This window comes from Populus euphratica, unplaced genomic scaffold, assembly GCF_000495115.2.
Source record: "Populus euphratica unplaced genomic scaffold, PopEup_1.0 scaffold334.1, whole genome shotgun sequence".
Lineage (NCBI taxonomy): Eukaryota > Viridiplantae > Streptophyta > Magnoliopsida > Malpighiales > Salicaceae > Populus > Populus euphratica.
In genome coordinates this window covers 98,667-116,641 of record NW_011500223.1, presented here as the reverse complement: position 1 = coordinate 116,641, position 17,975 = coordinate 98,667, and the positions used below count along the sequence as shown (strand labels likewise).

Here is a 17,975-nt window from a genome sequence, read left to right as displayed (position 1 = left end):
AAAAAAATCTAATAATAATAAATTGAAAAATAAAATTACAAGAAAATAAAAACATAAGATAAATATTTGTTGTCTCAAAAAAAGAAAACTCATTTATCACATGTTTGAAATTAACGGAATATTCATAAGTATGTCATCTGAAATTCTTTATCAATATCCAAAATAGTAAAAATTGGTATAAATGAGTTTTTACGTTAAAGAGTGATTAACAAAAACTAATTAAGAAAATAAAGGGATCATGTAAACACATGCACTTACATAATTAATAAATTTAATTAGTTCGTTTTCTATTTCTTAATGTTTTTTAAAGAATGAAAATTAAAATATTATTGATTGCCGATGACCAAATTCGTAAAAATCCCGTTGTTTTTATAATTAATCAGCATCTCTTATGGGCATTGACATCTATAAATATCATGTCTCGGCTCCACCTAATATTCACCTTTGTTTGTCTTTCTCAATGGATTCTCCCCTAAAACTCCAAGAGCAAAGCAAGGGCTTTTTATTTGACTCGGTGTTGCACAAACAAGCTGGTTTTCCGAAAGAATTTCTTTGGCCAGACTTGGTTAGGGCTCAACAAGAGCTCTCGGAGCCACTGGTGGACCTGGAGGGGTTCTTTGAAGGGGACGAGGAGGCAACAAAACAGGCTGCGAATATAATCAAGGATGCATGCTTGAGGCATGGTTTCTTTCAAGTGATCAATCATGGAGTAGATCCCAATGTTATTAGAGACGCAGAGGATTACATGGACCATTTCTTTAGGCTTCCAGTTTCCGAGAAACTTAAGGCTCGGAGGATGCCAGGCAGCTTGTGTGGTTATTCTGGTGCTCATGCTGATCGGTATGCATCAAAACTTCCATGGAAAGAGACACTCTCTTTTCGTTACCATGAAAATTCTTCGGATCTCGTGGTGCTAGATTTCTTCAAATCTACTCTTGGGAATGATTTTGAGCAAACAGGGTATGTTGATTTGTTTTTTCTCTCTTTTTTTTATTAAAGATAGGGAGCATTTATGGATATTATTCCCCACTCCGAAAAAAGAAAAAATCTCCTTGTAAGTTCTTGCTTGTCCATTTTTTGTTAGAAATATTACATTCGAACTCACTTTGCTCTTCTTGCAGAATGGTATATCAAAAATATTGTGAAGCTATGATGGATTTATCCTTTGCCATACTGGAACTACTGGCAATCAGCCTGGGAGTTGATCGAAAACTCTACAGAAAATTCTTTGAAGATGGTTTCTCGATATTGAGATGTAACTTCTACCCTCCTTGTCAAGAGCCTGGAAGTACTCTTGGCACGGGGCCCCATTGCGATTCAAATTCAATAACCATACTTCACCAAGATCAAGTTGGAGGTCTAGAGATTTTCACAAACAACGTATGGCAGACAATTCCACCTCGTCAAGGTGCACTCATCATCAATATTGGTGATACCTTCACGGTAGGCCGCCGGCAATATATATTATAATTTTGTTTCTATGTGTTATCTTTTTTCTTTCTTTTTTTATATAGAAAGGAAATGGAGGAAGACAGAAAATAAAAATACGAGTAAAATGACGCACAGGGTGCAACTACTTTGTAGCCCTATTTACACATTATGATTCACCCTCTTTTCTTTTCTTTTCTTTTCATTAGTAGTAGGTGTAAAACAAATTAGATTACAAAATTAATTTGGTATAAAAAAACTGAAAACAGAAACTGACCTCTATCAAAGAACAAGGGTATTTAGTATAGATGACGCCTCATAAATGTTATAAATTTGGATGCTAGAAATTAGAATTCCAGTGTTTGAAAATTTTGTAAATTTGTATGGTAAATGTTAATTTGAGGCCTAGCTGCATGCTTCAGAAGCTTAAATGTACAGTTAAATCAATAAACAGCGATTCTTTTATCGGTGTTTTTCATGATTAATAAATCTATCTACATTAATTGTGATCTCTTTTCTTGTGACGTGAACTCCGTATCTTCTGGGCTGGGCTTTAAGGAGAATTGCCTTTGAATAATTTGAATAAGCCTAGATTTATAGGGAGCTTCAAGTTTGTAATGGGCTCATACTTTCTGGTTTACTGTTAAACTTGGAAGCGTTCCATTTTCCGGCAACGGCGAGCTTCGTGCGAGTGGGTTCCCAATGATCACTTCTTATCGTTTTTTTTCCTCTCGATTTTGCTGGCTGTGTAGGCACTATCAAATGGGAAATACAAGAGTTGCTTGCATCGGGCGATGGTTAACAAGCATGAGCAGAGGAAATCTTTGGCATTCTTTCTCAGTCCAAGAGAAGACAAGGTGGTGAGACCACCACAAGAGCTTGTGTGCAGTGAAGGGAAAAGGATGTACCCAGACTTCACATGGTTGAATTTGTCTCGATTCGTACAAAATCACTACAGAGCTGATGATAACACACTTCAAAACTTCACCAACTGGTCCCAATCAGTAAATCTCTAGTGGTCTTGCTAGCTCCTCCATGTTGTCAGGGACTCTTTTCTCCTCCATATCGCATGCCTAATAAAGTTCAAAGTCGGGTTTTTTTTTTTCTGATTAAAATTCAAGTTTCTACATATCCTGACCAATATGGTCACAGATCATAAGCATATTTTGGCATTCTGTATTGTTTTTTTTTCTCATTATTGCTATTTCACAAGTCCCTTCTTTTACCCTGTTTATTTTCGTAGACACATCCTCCAATATAAAATTAAAATTAATATTAACATTAACAAATAAACTAAAAGATTGAAAAATCTACTATTTATTTATATGTTATAGTGTTAGTATATATACCCTAACACTATATATGTCATTGATTTTGCTCAAATAAAACATATTATTAATAAAAATATTTATGAGAGCAAAAGTAAAATTATTAGGACAAAACTACTTTGTAAAAAAAAATATAAAATTAAATTATTATAACTATGAGATTATATTGCATTAAAAATTATTCTTAAATAGTCCTAATCGATACTCTATTAAGAATGAATATTAATTAGAATCATTGAAACTGATACATGCTATATTATTTTATTTATGAAAGAAAACAAATATTCTCTAAGTTGAGAAAAGAGAAATATCTAAAACTAGTACATAGGTGATTGTCAAATGATGTGTACAAAAAATTAACCCACACAAAGATTATATACAAAGAAATCATAAGTATCTATAAAAAAATTAACATAACAGGTGTATAAGTGGTTCTCTAATTTTATATTACTAAGTTATTTTATATAGTGAATATTTTTCTTTAATACTAACTATATATAGTCCTAATCAATGTAACAAACAGGTAAACAATAAATATAACATGAAATATATATAGGTATTGGACTAATCAAGACCTTATATGTTTCATAGAATGTGGTTTCCTGAAAACCACTTTCTAAACTTGTTTGAGTTTGTTCACTATTAGAAAAGTTGGTTAATAGAAAATATTTTTTAATCAAATAAAAATTTAATTTGGCTTTTAGAAAAGTATTTTCTTATATTTGGATTCATATCCTTTTCTTAATTGAATTTTTTTATTTATTAAATTTGATCCCTATTATTTTCATTGCTATTAATTTTATTTAAAATAATTTATGAAATTGATTTTTTTAAAAATTTCATCATCTTTCAACTTTCTAATGTGAGATTTTGTTTCTATTATTTTATTGCTATTTGTTTTACTTGAAATAAATTATATAATAATTTACTTTTTAGTAATCTATTTTTCATGAAAACCATTTTTCAGAAGGAAACTACCCTAGGTGAATAATATTTCACATATTTTTAGATAATATTAATTGTAAAATCCTTATAAAAGATAAAAAAATAATAATGACATAGCTATTCAGAAAGCCAAAAAAACAATAGAGAGAGAAAAAGTAATAATAAGATAATGATGCGGAAGATATATTGAAACATATAAATTGTAATTGTATATTAGTGGAATATAATAAATTTGAATCTGAAAAAAAAATATAAAACTATAAATATTTTTATATTGTTGTTATGTTTTTCTTTTAAGCTTTCATCTTCTTGACCAAAATAGATTTGTTTTATTTACTCGTGTCCTTAAGACTAGGTGTATTTTGCTCTTTTGGATTTGTAATGAATTTTAAATAAAATATATAAACTTTAATATTTTAATCTAATTTGAATATCTCAAAACACACAAATTGAAAAAAATATAACAAATTTAAACCATGTCAATGTAATGTATGAGGATAGATTTAAAAAGAAAAAAAGTTCAATGACCATACATGTATAATTTTTGGAGGAAAAAATGAAAGACAAAAGTAGTGCACTATACAAGTCCATGATGCAATTGTTTCTGCGTGAAGAGAAAAGGAACATTTTAATTCTGTTTCTGTATAATTAAAATAAAATATAAAACTATACACCATGTCAATATAATATAATATAAAAGAATAAAATTGAAAAAACAATTATACCACCAAAACTATATAATTTTTTCAATAACAAAAGCAATTGTATTATAATAATTCACTGTGTATTTCTTTCTAAAAAAAATTTAAAAAAATCAAATAACATTTTAAATTAGTTTCTGTATAATTCAAACAAAATATAAAACTTTAAACTATGTCAACATAACGTGGGGGAAGATAAAAAAAAATTTTAAAAAAAAAAAAACTTTAGTGACCCTAACTTAATAATTTTTCAATGACAAAAAAGAAGAGGGAAAAAGCTGTTGCACTGCAGCATATCATAATTTACTTGTTCTAGTACAGCTACTTCCAACTAAACAATAAAAAATATTTTAATTTTTTTTTTTTTTACTAGCCAAGTATCTTGCTATGCTACAGTTAAGATTTCAAATTAATTATTAATACAAGAGAAGAATGTTAAGATGTTGTGAACACATTTATGTTAGAAATTGAAAAGTTAATGTATAATTTTAATAAAATAAATTGAAACTTATATAAACAAATAAATTATAAAAAGAGTTGTTAAGGCGAACTAAAGGCTACAATAGAAAGTTGAAAGATATATCCAAATAAAAATATTTAATTTCATGATATTTGATATTTTTATTTAATTATATATGAACTAATAAAAAAGTTGTTTAATTTTTAATAAAAATATATTTTTTCATAAGAAAAATAATAATTTGAATTATTTAAAAAATGTAATTGTTTTAAACAAATTCTCTTTTTATTAATGTATTTTGTTATGAATATATTTGATTTTGATTTTGTGATGCATAACGTGAATTGGTTTTTTAATTTAATTATATGAGCCATTAAAAAGTTGCTGACGTTTAATAAAAAAATACTTTCATAAGAAAAATAATAATTTGAATTATGTAAACAAATGTCATTGTTTTTAATAAATTCTCTTTCATTATTAATGTATTTTTTTAAAAAAAAAACAATAAACCCTTCTTTCTCTATTTTGTTTATTGCATACGAACTATAAGAAAAATTTTAACATTTTTAAATAAGTATAAAAAATAAAACATGTCTCTTTCATTTTTTTTATTGGCCCATTTTTTATCAAAAATATTTTTTAAACAACAAATTTCTTAATCTAAGTTTAAATATAAAAAAATAATTAATTGATAATTTGACATGAATTTATTAAAATATAATAATAATAATAATAATAATAATAAAATTGAGAAAAAATATAATAAAAAAATGATATTTTGTCTGTCTACTTTTAAAAATTATGTATATCATGCTTATATATAATTACTCAAAAAGCTAATGTCAATATGCTAAGATGTTTTGAAAAAAATGATACAATTTGATCAATATTTAATCATCATCTAAATAAATTTATTTAAAAAGAATGCAATTATAATATGCAAAAAGAAGAAAGAATGAGATAAAAAAATGAATGGCTAGGCATACAATGTGCTTAGAGAATAAGTATATGCTTGTGTACCAAATGAAAACCCTGGCATGCCTAGGCCTTGCAACCTAGGCCCGCACATCTTAGTTTTTTTTTTTAATTTATATACCATGTTATTAGATGGATGATCATTTTTTTCCTCTCATTTAATGTAAAATTTACCTGTCATTTAGTCCTTGAATGACACCTAACTCATCGGCACCTGATAACATGCAATACGAAGGGAATAAAAAACTCTAGTGTAATAAAAATAGAACTTTTAAGGATTAAATTTAATGAAAGTAAAGTTAGAAAATGAAACTGAAAAAGATTTAAACTTTGAGGGACCAAGAAAAAAAACCTATTGAAGTTGTGCATGAGATGTTGATCACAAACATTGGAGAAAATAGTTAAATAGATTGTCAGTCTTCATATTAAAGTCCAATCATATATATATATTTTATAATGGGAAATGAATTGCCATTATATATATATATATATATATATAATGGCAATTCATTTCCCATTATAAAATTATGCTTGTAAATAATTTACATAAGCAGTAAATGGGTTTATTACATGGATGCATAACTTCAAACCTATTTCTATTCCATAGTAACAATATTTAATGCAAAGTCCATTCATTTGCATGGATCCAATCTCTTTTAGGTTGAAGATTGGACACATCCAAATCCAAATTATTGGATTTTATTTAGTTTTATTATTGAATTTTAATTTTATTGTTTTTGTTGGATTTTTATTATTTTGTGGGTTTTTAAGCTCAAATTTGATTTTGATTACAGTTTTACTGGTTTTTTTTTTTTTTTCTCTTCTTGGCTTTATCATTCTCCTCTCTTACTTCTATTCAATTTTTGCTTTGTCCCGCATCATTGTCTACGGTTAGATTCTTTGAGCATTGCTAATGACAGAACGCTCTGAAAGGCTCGCATAGCTTGATTAGCAAAAACAAGCCCTGCAAGAGATGTCTACCAAGAAAATTCTTATTAATTGACACAAGCCTATTGTTGGTTTGATGCCTCTAAGTAGGGAATGATGTCGTATCAAGTTTTTTTGATGCCTCTAAGTAGGGAATGATGTCGTAGATATTTTAACATCTGGAAACACATGACTACCACTTCAATCTGCTGATAATTTGTTCTTCCTTCTGTATCAAGTTTTTTTGCATCCAGAGAATTTTGCGATTATGTAACATAATTTATTGGACTCGTTTTAGGCTGTAGAGTTTGAATAGCCAAACACAGTGCAGGATTGTTCCATCGCTTGGAAAAGTTGGAATTGCGATGGCTTCAGAAACAGCTATCTACAGTTAGCTCTGTGTCCTCTATGGCTGACGTCCCCTCTAATCACAGACATATGCATCAAAAAATAGGAAACTAAATATAGAAAAGGACCAGTGTAAATGACATTATACTGGCCTGAGAGAAGACAATTAAATAAAAAACAACAAATAGAACTAATTCTACAGCCTGTTAATAAAATTCGTGAGAAACTTTATTTTCAAGAATAATGCATCTGCTCACAGAATTTGAAGATATATTTGCTTCGTAAAGTTTTGAGTTGTGATTATGCTGAAGGAAACATCCAGATTACAAGAGAGATTAGTTACATGAAAGAAAATCTAAAAAAAAAAAAAATGCTATAGTAAGTTATTTCTCTGCATTAACATAATCAATGTTTCTCTGGTAACAAAACCAGGCTCAGTTGTGAAATCCAAACTCCTACGAAGAATCTTTCCATCTTGAGCTCAGTATTGATTATTCCATCCTGCTAATTCATTGTCAATATCTCAATCACCTTTACAGTGTTTTCGCAGACCAAGTCGAGAAAATCCACAAGAGTTTGCTTCTCTTTAAAGCATGTATATATACACACACACATCATTATGTAGACTAATTTACAAAACTTGACATATGCTTTCTTTGGGATCAGTGCGAATTTCAAGACTGCATGTACTACTGTTAGAAATAGGAGATTAGAGTTCTTGAAACTGCAACTAGACCTTTCCATCCGACGAAGAAAGATTGCCATCAGATTTTACCGTTGTAGAATATGATCTGGAGACTGAATTGGTGCCTTTAGAGGGGGATGAGGAAGGAGCCTGCCGCTTCTTGGGCAACATTTGTTCCCAGTAAGCCTTAGGCAATCTTGATGCATCTGATGAGAGAACAACGAAAGCAAGAAGAGTAAATAGCAAGCACTTTTGCCTCCAAGAAGCTAACATGTTGAATACTACCGTCAGGAGATGCCTTGAGAGCCCTCCTTTAACATTCCAGTGCCAGCAGACAAGTTGAGTAATGTAAGGGAAATGCCAACTTCATTGTTTGCGGAGAGATGCGTCAATGGCAGACAATGGATAATTTGATAATACTAAACTGTTAAGCAGTTCATGTTGTTGCTCTCATTGTCTAATAGGAAATAGAATCTGAGTGTATGAGTAAGGAATTTGAGAGATTTTAGTATTCATCAGGGACCACTCATTAGTTGGGGTGAGCATGGGATCATACTACTACATGAAAGCAGATTCTGATTAAAATATATCAACTTCTTAAACCTAATATTGAAGCATGTGTTGTTGATAAGAAAATGTTATTGCCTTTGGTCTATGGTTGAAAAGAGCCACCTAAACAGAAGTAGGGTTATCATTATTCTTCAATTTCAATCATTCAATCAAGAGGATAGTGCTCTTTTTCATTATTTTCTGATAGCTCAAGAGGCAAACATTAAGCCCACCTAATCAAAGAAAGTTCACTAAGAAAATTTCAAAAGGAGTCCAAAAGAAGCATCTGGACGCTTTTGTACACTGCTTTCCCAACAAAGGTAAGTTGTAATAATATAAAATACGGATTGTCTGTAAGATACCAAATTATTTTCTGTCAAAAGTCCAGTGATCAGAGAACTCCATGTCTCGGAATGAATTAAGCAAGTCTCTCAACATCCAGCTAGCATAAAGACGGAAAGGGAAATTTCCTGCTCCTCCCAGCTGGGGCATTGATACGATGCTGTGCTAGCAAAAGGGCAAGTTGAGCTATTTCTCTGCCCTTGCAAAAAGGAAGAGGTGTCCATTGTATCAAAAATTTGGCTTGGAATTAAATTATAGCAGGAAGCTGAAAGAATGTCGGATATCCTATGTTTTACAGGCTTATCTGTGATAAGAGGAGTTGGACGGAGGAGTGGTGCGCCCCTCTCCAAGTGGTGGGTCGGATGTTGCTGTGATCTGTGTCAGTGTGTGTTGTTGACCATATATTATTGGTTTTGGATAGTTTTTTAGCATCCGAAACACATATAATATAAACTTCCAGTGCCGTAGAGAATGCGCAGAGGATTAATTTAATAACTCTAGTGCTGAACTCCTTGGTGCATTCAATGGGCGGTGCCTATAACGTTATAGGTGCATGAGAGGTCTTGACATACGTCGAGTTATGCACAGGAGATAGTTCTATTTCGAAACCTTAAACTTAATTTCCGTCTCATCGGGTCAGAATTTGTCTGGCCTGGAGATAGGTATTAATTTATGGTCAATCACGAAATTCTTACTTGAATGTTTTTAAATTTAGAATTATAATATTTTATATTAATTATATTTTAAATTTTAAATTTTAAAATTTATTTATAATTAAATCATACTTGATTAATTATTCTATTTTAATATATGACTAATAATTCTTATATGTTTGTAACTCATTAAATTTCTTAATAAGTTGGTCCAAAAATAAATTATAATTCTAAATAAAATAAGATTAAATAAATTAATTGATTTAATTTATTATCAATTCAATAATCGATTAACTTATATTTGAAGATCAATTATAATATTTAGTAACCTGTTATGATCCTTTAAATATTAAAAAAATTATAAGTGATTTGACTTAACCTTTTAGTGACTAGTTTTTGTATGTAATTATTATCCCTTTATCAATAATGTTCTTATTTAGATATTATATCATGAAATATATTTGTTTTGTTAAATCATATTAGTTCTCAATATTATAGCCATTGATTTTTTAATAAGATTTTTTAGACTCTTCTCAATACTCATTCCACATTAGCCATGGATTTCACAATCAATACTATGTGAGAATTGATGAATTTTTTTTTTACTTCATCTAAAGTGATGGATTATCTCTTGATTACTTAAAAATCTTCATATAGTTTATGTTATACACAATATTTATCTGTATATTACCCTTGATTAGAACATCGTGTGGTTAGAATCAAAGCATAACATTCTCTATGTAAATTAATTTAGTGATCTCAAGTTTAAAGATCACTTACACAACTATCTTGGGAGCCTTTTCATGGATATTGGTGATCTCTTCATATGCAATTCTCTTACAAGTTAGTTTTGTGCACATGTTATCTAATAAGTATCTACATATTAGTTTCATGTATCTCTTATACTTTAGTTTATGAGAGCTACTGCTTTCTTTCATGAAGGAAGAAACATAATATGTATCAATTTCAATAACTCTAATTAATATACAATCTTAATAAAACATTGACAGGAAATATTTAGGGACAATGCATTGATGCAATATGAATCTCATAATTATAATAATTTTTATAATTTCCTTTATAAAGTATTTTTTTTATTGATTTTATCTTTACTCTACATTCATTAAATAAGTATTAGATTCATTAATCAATTATAAATAAATATTAAAGCTAAAGAAAGTCTTTATTAATGATAAATATATTTTACATTAATAATATCAATACTATGTGTAACCAACCAATAAGTTGTTTGGTATATTCACTAATAATCTTTTACTTGTACTAAAACTAATCATTCATGTAACTAATATCATATCCCTCTATATGGTGATCATGTTCATGTTAGGACAATGTCTTAGTGAGAAGATTTGCAGGATTCTTTTTAATGGGTAATCATTTTATCTTTATATCTTCTCTCTATGATTTCTCTAATCAAATTGAATAACTTAAGTACATATTTGGATCTTTGATAAGAAATTAGTTCTTTGGTGCATACAATGGCTCCATTGATATCAGGTGCAACATTATTGAATCAATAATATTAGCAACTACAACAGTTTAATAATGAACTTCTTGATCCAAACTATCTCTTTTGCCTCCTTAAACATAGAGATATATTCGGCTTCAATCGTAAAATCAATTGTGGTCTTTATGTGGAACTCTTTTAACTCACATCAACACCATTTAAAGTAAAAACATATTCTGAGTAAGATTTGATATCTTTAATATATGATAGAAAATGAGCAATTAAAAAATCGAGCTTCTAATTCATGTCCTCCATAGACCAGAAAGATATTTTTAGCTCTTTTTAAATATATAATAGTATTCTTAACTATCATTTAGTGACTTTTACCTATATTATATTGATATTTACTTGTTATAATCAAAGCATAAGATACATATAATCTTGTATATATCTTTATATATAGAATAGATTTTACAGTCAAAGCATAGAAAATCATTTCTATCATATCCCTCTCAATTTGTATCTTATAATACATATTTTTAGAGAGATGTATTCCTTATTAAATAGGTAAATACCATCTATTGAATTCTTCTATACTAAATTATTTTAGCATCTTTTCTATGAATATGAATTGAGATAATCCAAGCAATCTACTAGACTTATCTCTAGAGCTATAGCCCTCACGGTAGGTGTAGCTAGGTGAAGTTGCTACCTCGCACTACATCGTGAGCAACACAGTCAACTAGCACTGTAGTGCAGGGGCAGCAGCCCTTGGCTGCTATATATCCAACCTCTGGTGATTTAGCCTTAATGTATTGTACAGGCCAGTTATGTCATTACTAATATTGCTGGTGGAGGTGTAACTGCACCAGATATATATATATATATATAGTAACCATTTCCCTTAAAAAAATTATCAAATCTATGTTTGTAATGAATTTAGCTGATTATTAAATCTAAATATATTTGCCAGATGCATTTCCAAAAATTTTATACGGCTAAAGTATTTTCATGAAAACCCCACCCTGTAAGATAAATTTTAATGAACTTCAAAATCAAGTATTGCTGTTATAATTTATGATGATTTTTCAGAATTTCAATCTCTTTACATTCCATATTATCCATTAAGATAGAAAGGATAAAATATAATTCAAAATAGCTTGATTTTGTGATGGATTGTTGGGGAGTTCATTGCCTTTAATTTCTTACATCATTTTAGCATGTGCAAATGAGGATATTTAAAAGTATAATAATAATTTTTAAAGTATTTTACATGTATTAAAATAATTTTTTATTTTTTAAAAATTATTTTTAATATCATCAATGTAAAACAATTAAAAAATAAAAAAAAAATCCAATTTTTATAACCAATATTACCCAAAAACCAAGAGATTCTCAGAGGATACTGTCTAGAGAATGATGATACAGGGTGTTGGCAGTTTCTGGTAATAAATTTGTGATATAGTAGAAAATAGAACTGAGAATTTTTTGAGGGTCTGATTGAGAAAACAAAAACTTTTACAACTCAATTAAAATCCACAAAATAGTTTGAGGACTAATTTGAGATTTGCCAAAAAATCTTGAACAGCCACATTAACTGGAAAAAGGGAGCACCAACAGCATTGCTAATAAAGCAATAAAGCAATAAAGCAAAAAGAGTCGTCATCTGTACAAATTCATAGGGTACAACAAGCATCTACCATTAAGCAATTTGATTAATCTGGAAAAAAAATATCCATGACAAGTATACAGCCAACATCCCTAGCAAAAGAATTAGCGCGGGATGATTAAAACAACATTTAACGATCATGAGGAAAGTTTTAAGAATAACAAACTAATTAACTATAATTTTACAATTGCTCGTGGAGAAATACAGCTAAGTGATTCTAGCCCTCAAATGCCTGAAGATGGCAGAATAGTACCTGGACGACATCAATACAAGCAGCTAGGTAAACCTCAAATGGAAGGTACAAGCTGAAGCATCGGGTTTATATAATGGCTGACGTTATTGTTTCTGGTTCTGTAGGACGCCACATTGTCTTGTGAACACAAAGCAGTCCCTCATTGTCTTTTGAGTAAATCATCCGGATATCCCAGTTCAGAGATTTGGCCAGGCTCTCAATCTCGCCAATGATTTCAACATTGTCACGCACGATCAGATTTCCTTCTGGCCTCAGTATCCTGTCAACTTCTGCTATTACTGCCACTAAGTTGCACCTGTGGCCAGGAAAACAACAGAACATCAAGTCACAGAAATTATAGGATCTCTTTTTTCTTTAGAAAGAAGCGATGTGATGAACAAACCTCTTTGTGAGACTGGAAAAGAGATGATCGGCATGGAGAAGATCGTAAGTTCTAGGATAGGTGTTGAATGATTCGCACCAATCATGATACATTCCAAATAAACCACGCTCGTAAATTATTGGAAGCGTGTCTGCAGAGTCAATTGGGACTACATTCATAACCCACACTTTCAAATCTTTCAGTGCCGCAGCAAACCTAACACAAATACAGAAAAGCATAAGAAACTACTATGTGTCTCTTACCATGGAAAATGGAAAACATAGTAACAATGACAGTGAGCTATTAGGGGAAATCCCCATCAATCACTAAAGATGAACAACATGCAATCCCATCAACACACAGGGATAAACCAAAAGACATGATCCACTCCTTTAACCAACAGAACAAATCAAAGAAATATAGCTCAAGTCTATAACCCAATCAGATATATCAAAAAAAGCATAATTTCAACAAGATAGCAAACAGACAAGAGAAACAGTGTCTTTACCAAACATAAAAAACGAAACTCTGCTTAAATAACTAGCATAAGATAAAATTGTCGAATTGCTTACCCTCCGTATACAGCTCTCATGTCCATGATATTTCTCACAGAAGACCAATTGATTCCCATTCCATTCAAATAAGATTGGGAAACAACATTTTTCCAATGGCCATAGTCAGCAGCAAAATCCTCTGGCGCAGCTTTACCATAAACACCAACCTGAGAATTCAGCCAGTATGGTGGTTTCTCCAGCCTTCGTGGCCATTGCTCAGGCCAACGAGACCCACGCACTGAAGCATCTACAGGCACTTTATGCATGCATGCCTCAAGCGGGACATTCCTGAAGACAAACATCCATAATCATAGTAATTTCAAGTTTCCTCAATTCAAAGCTTATAATAAAAGTGGCAGCATGTTTACATCACTTCAATTATCTATGCAAGTTATTATGAAAAATCAGGATGGGTACTTGTAGAAGAAGAAAGAGGCAATTCTAAAACCAGGGGACAAAAAATAAAGTACCATGCTGCATTTGGATCATCAGATTCTTTGCACAGTGGAGGCTCATTTTGGGGTCTTTTATTATAACAGTCATTAGAAGTTGGTTTTCTAAATATTGCAGCACCAACACCATTTAGTTTGTCCTTTTTAATCACCACCAGATCCCAGCACATTGACTTTGTTAGTTTGGACATGGCTGCCATCAAAAAACAAAAAGGTTATATCAAGGCAAGCCACATACTATCCTCTAGAAAGGAATGCAAATGTTAGGAAATATTCTACCTTTCCAAATGCCCACATCTTCTGGAAGCTTTTGATAAACTGGGGTGGCAGACCAGACAAAGTAACCACCAGGTCGCAAAACTCGATTCAGCTCCAAAAGAAGTTTACCACCTGCAAGGACTCAAAATATATCTCTGAAACAAGAAAAACAAGAAGACAGAAATTTTGTCTTGAGTAGAATAGACACAAACATCACCTTCAACATGCCAAGGAACCCTACAGCGTGCGCAGTGAACAACATCAAAAACAGAACTAGGAAAGGGTAATCTCTTGGTGCCCATAACAGCCAACATTGCAGGGATTCCCCTTTCAAGTGCAAATTGAACCTGAGCTTCATGTTCATCCTTGGGAGCAAATGACATTGCAAGAACATCTCTTTCAAAAAGATAACCTCCAAAGCTTGCCACCCCACACCCAACATCCAATATCACTCTGGTTCTTTTTCCCCAAGCAATATCAGGATGTGACTGCATCATTCATAGAAAAAATTGATCACATTATACTCTTCAGCACACACAATCATATTTACACACAACCTAGACCAGTTAAATCAGTGTCTCAAGCTCAATCTGTCAACTTAGTGATTGCATGAAATAAAGGACAAGAACTGCAGCTAACAAGTGCAATAAAGAAACTCACATCCTGGATGAAATCAATATAATGAAGAGCACCGTGCTTGAACTGAGTTCCACCACCAGGAAAAGTCAGATATTCACCAGTAACTTTAACCCAATTCTGATGTCCCTTAACCTCAGCAAGTTTGGTGTGGGGAACATTATAGTACCATATCTGCAATGTGAGCCGAAATAAATATTTCAGCCAAAGTCAACAGGAAAGTTTTTCATCAATCAAGTGGATCAGTGCTTACCTTATCCCTGCTTTTAGGCCACTTAATTGAGCGTCGATATCCTTCAGGTATGGATACCAGACAAGTGGGGGCTTCTTGAGGGCAGTGCCTCTCTCGATGTTCATAGTGCTTCGTGCTTGAAAGCCTTCTTATAACATACCAATTATCAAGGCAAGGGACGTAATCTGGTCCAGCAGTGACATTACAAAGTTTCCATGCATGAACATTTTGATCCTTAGATATTGAAGATTGTTGCGATATCTTCTCTTTCAGTGACTCCACCACTTGAGTTGACCAAGCCCCATTTTGAGTATTAGTTTCATTTAGAAGTTCTGATTGTGCACCGGCAGGTAAAATCTCAATGGAAGTTTGATCATTCTCTTGACTATCCACGTTATTCTCAGTAGCACCGTCCTGGTTATTTTCATTTGCACTCTCTCCTGAGTCTAAGTTTTTCTCCCCCTCTTCCAACTCGGATTTATTTTCACCTGAGCTCTCCTCTGATTCTGTTTGCTCGCTTTTATTTGTTTCATCACCTTGGGCTGGCATCTCTCCAGCTTCTGAATTTGATTCTCCATCTCCTGAATTTGACTCTCTATCCTCTGTTTTTTCATCCTTTTCAGTCTCTGTCTTTGGTTCCTCTTGAGATTCAGTCTTCTCATCCTGGTTTTCTTCACCCATATTCTTAGACTCAGTCTTCTCATCCTGGCTTTCTTCAACCATATTCTTAGACTCAGTCTTCTCATCTTTGTTATCCTCAACTGTCACTTCACTCTCTTTTTCCGTCACATTTTGGTCTTCATGGACATCAGATTGGCCATCACTACGAGAATCAACAGTGTTCCCATCTTCTTTGATTGCATCGTCCGGTAAATCACCAGCACTGTCTTCAAATTGCTTAGAATTATTTTCGCCAGCCACACGATTCACATCATTCACTTTCTCTTGGGAAGACGAGTCTGAATTTTGAACTGAAACAGATGATGACATAAACATCCAAGCCCCAACTAAACACAAAGCAACAAACACAACCACAGAGATTGTAGAACAGTAGTTGGATGCCTTCTTCCCATCAACACGGGAATATTTTCCCATAGCCATGCCTGCTTTAATATTATGACGCTTGTTATATACACCTGCAATGTAAAATGACAAAAATCAGCTACACTACAAACCCCAACGCCATAAATTAAAATTAACCTTATCACGAAAACACTAATCGGTAACGGTTAGGGAAAATAAAGATAAAGTATGAAACCTGCACAACAATTGGCTATGTGCTCCCTTTTTGAGCATCCTTTTTATCTAATTTGATATCTTATGATCAAGCACCTTACTACCTTCATTTCAGGGTGGTCTGCTTTTCTTCTCTTAGAAATTATGTTCCAGGACTCATGCCCACTTTCCCTTTTAACTTAAATTTTAGGAAAAAGTTATCCTTTCTGGACTCGAATTGCATCTTTAGTTTCGTTCTTTTTATATTCGTTTTCTTCGGCGAGGATTTTATTTAAAACACCTTGTCTGCTTGCATACTACTATAACCAAGTACAGTTTCGTGCGTAAGGGAGGGAGATATGTACAGTACAACGAGAGCATTCTTTTATCCTTTTCACGCATCTCTTTAATCTAATTTTCCAAAAACTAGAGATACATTAAACCACCTATTACTAATGACTGGTTTAAACAGCTAAAAAGTCACAAATCACAAATAGATCAGAACTTTCAAGGAAAACAATAAATAAAGATCAAAATAAAGAGCCAAAAAGAAGGTATAAAATCTCTTACATGTATCAAACATGTAACATGCTTGTTATAAAAGAACAGTTTTTGGTGAATACAAAGGCAGAAAGAAAGGAAGAATTTAAGAAACTTCTCTTCTTCTTTTTTGGTGCTGGTTAAAGGAAGAGAACTAGATCCACTCCACTAGTTTAAGTAGGAAAAAAAAACTCTTTTTGCAATAGAAGCTCAATAAAAACTTTGAAGTATTAAATGAAGAAGAATGAAACGACTAAACAATCTCATCTCTCAAGCATTCGATTGATTACAAGTCCTGATACGTGCCATAGTAAAAGCAGACAAGCAACGTAACAACCACCCACATAGAAACGCGCCATTATCACATAGAAACGCGCCACTATCTAGAACTAAATTATCAGGAACATAATAGGTAAGATCAGCGTTCTGGTTAAAAGTAAAGACCCACATTCAGAAAGTGAAGAAATGATTAACTTACAAGAAAATGCCGAATCCTGTCAAGGCTTTGATCGTGTATTTTTCTAACACAACATTTTAGCAGTTTAAAGTATAACTCTTGAAGTTCTGTTTTGCGAGAAGCAGAGAGTAGAAGCGGGTTGTAAGAAATGAAGTTGCTGTGTTTGGATCTAAAATGGAAAACCCAAAAAACAAAAAAAAGGCAAAGCAACAACCTCTCTGGATCTCCTCTTTATTTTGTGAAGAATGAAAGGAGAAGAGAGGTTTTTAAGCAGACAGCCAAGTGGGGAGCTTTAATAGCAGCGTGTCCTTTCTTCCCTTAGATGGAGGGCTAATGGTCAATAAAAGAACTATGTGTGAGACTAAAAAAACAATACTGAAGTCAAGATCAAAATTTGCAACACCAACTGGAAAGCACTGACCACATGCGTGTCGTTAGAAGTAAAAAGACTGACGGTGGGGGCATTACTCTATTGATTTTCTCCATTGACAGCATCTTGTAAATTGGTTTATACCGTGTGATGGACACACTTTCCACCGAAG

At 32.0% G+C, this 17,975-nt stretch overlaps 2 protein-coding genes across 3 annotated transcripts; one reads left to right on the top strand and one right to left on the bottom strand.

Moving 5' to 3' along the window:
• The first annotated feature begins 437 nt into the window (after positions 1–437).
• LOC105112329 (gibberellin 20 oxidase 2-like) lies at positions 438–2,636 on the top strand. Its single transcript, XM_011008002.1, has 3 exons — positions 438–960; positions 1,122–1,443; positions 2,181–2,636. The coding sequence occupies exons 1-3, from the start codon at positions 461–463 to the stop codon at positions 2,442–2,444; spliced, it is 1,086 nt and encodes a 361-aa protein (XP_011006304.1). The 5' UTR covers positions 438–460; the 3' UTR covers positions 2,445–2,636.
• Positions 2,637–12,487: 9,851 nt separating this feature from the next.
• LOC105112327 (probable methyltransferase PMT24) lies at positions 12,488–17,769 on the bottom strand. 2 transcript variants are annotated; one of them, XM_011008001.1, is made up of 10 exons: positions 17,455–17,769; positions 15,971–16,357; positions 15,243–15,928; positions 15,014–15,163; positions 14,571–14,841; positions 14,375–14,485; positions 14,114–14,288; positions 13,662–13,931; positions 13,111–13,305; positions 12,488–13,023 (listed from the first exon to the last, which is right to left on the bottom strand). In XM_011008001.1, the coding sequence occupies exons 2-10, from the start codon at positions 16,320–16,322 to the stop codon at positions 12,795–12,797; spliced, it is 2,439 nt and encodes an 812-aa protein (XP_011006303.1). In that variant the 5' UTR covers positions 16,323–16,357; positions 17,455–17,769; the 3' UTR covers positions 12,488–12,794. The 2 variants fall into 2 exon arrangements, with proteins under 2 accessions (XP_011006303.1, XP_011006302.1); XM_011008000.1 differs by having other exon boundaries at positions 15,243–16,357.
• Positions 17,770–17,975: the final 206 nt, after the last annotated feature.

What these genes read in the sequence shown, in the direction of transcription:
- LOC105112329 (XM_011008002.1), top strand. Translation starts at nt 461, where the DNA reads ATGGATTCTCCCCTAAAACTCCAAGAGCAAAGCAAGGGCTTTTTATTT. An exon ending in AATGATTTTGAGCAAACAGG is followed by an intron (nt 961 to 1,121) that starts GTATGTTGATTT and finishes CTCTTCTTGCAG; the next exon opens with AATGGTATATCAAAAATATT. An exon ending in ATATTGGTGATACCTTCACG is followed by an intron (nt 1,444 to 2,180) that starts GTAGGCCGCCGG and finishes CTGGCTGTGTAG; the next exon opens with GCACTATCAAATGGGAAATA.
- LOC105112327 (XM_011008000.1), bottom strand. Translation starts at nt 16,322, where the DNA reads ATGGCTATGGGAAAATATTCCCGTGTTGATGGGAAGAAGGCATCCAAC. An exon ending in GGCCTAAAAGCAGGGATAAG is followed by an intron (nt 15,164 to 15,242) that starts GTAAGCACTGAT and finishes CTCACATTGCAG; the next exon opens with ATATGGTACTATAATGTTCC. An exon ending in GATGATCCAAATGCAGCATG is followed by an intron (nt 13,932 to 14,113) that starts GTACTTTATTTT and finishes GTTTGTCTTCAG; the next exon opens with GAATGTCCCGCTTGAGGCAT.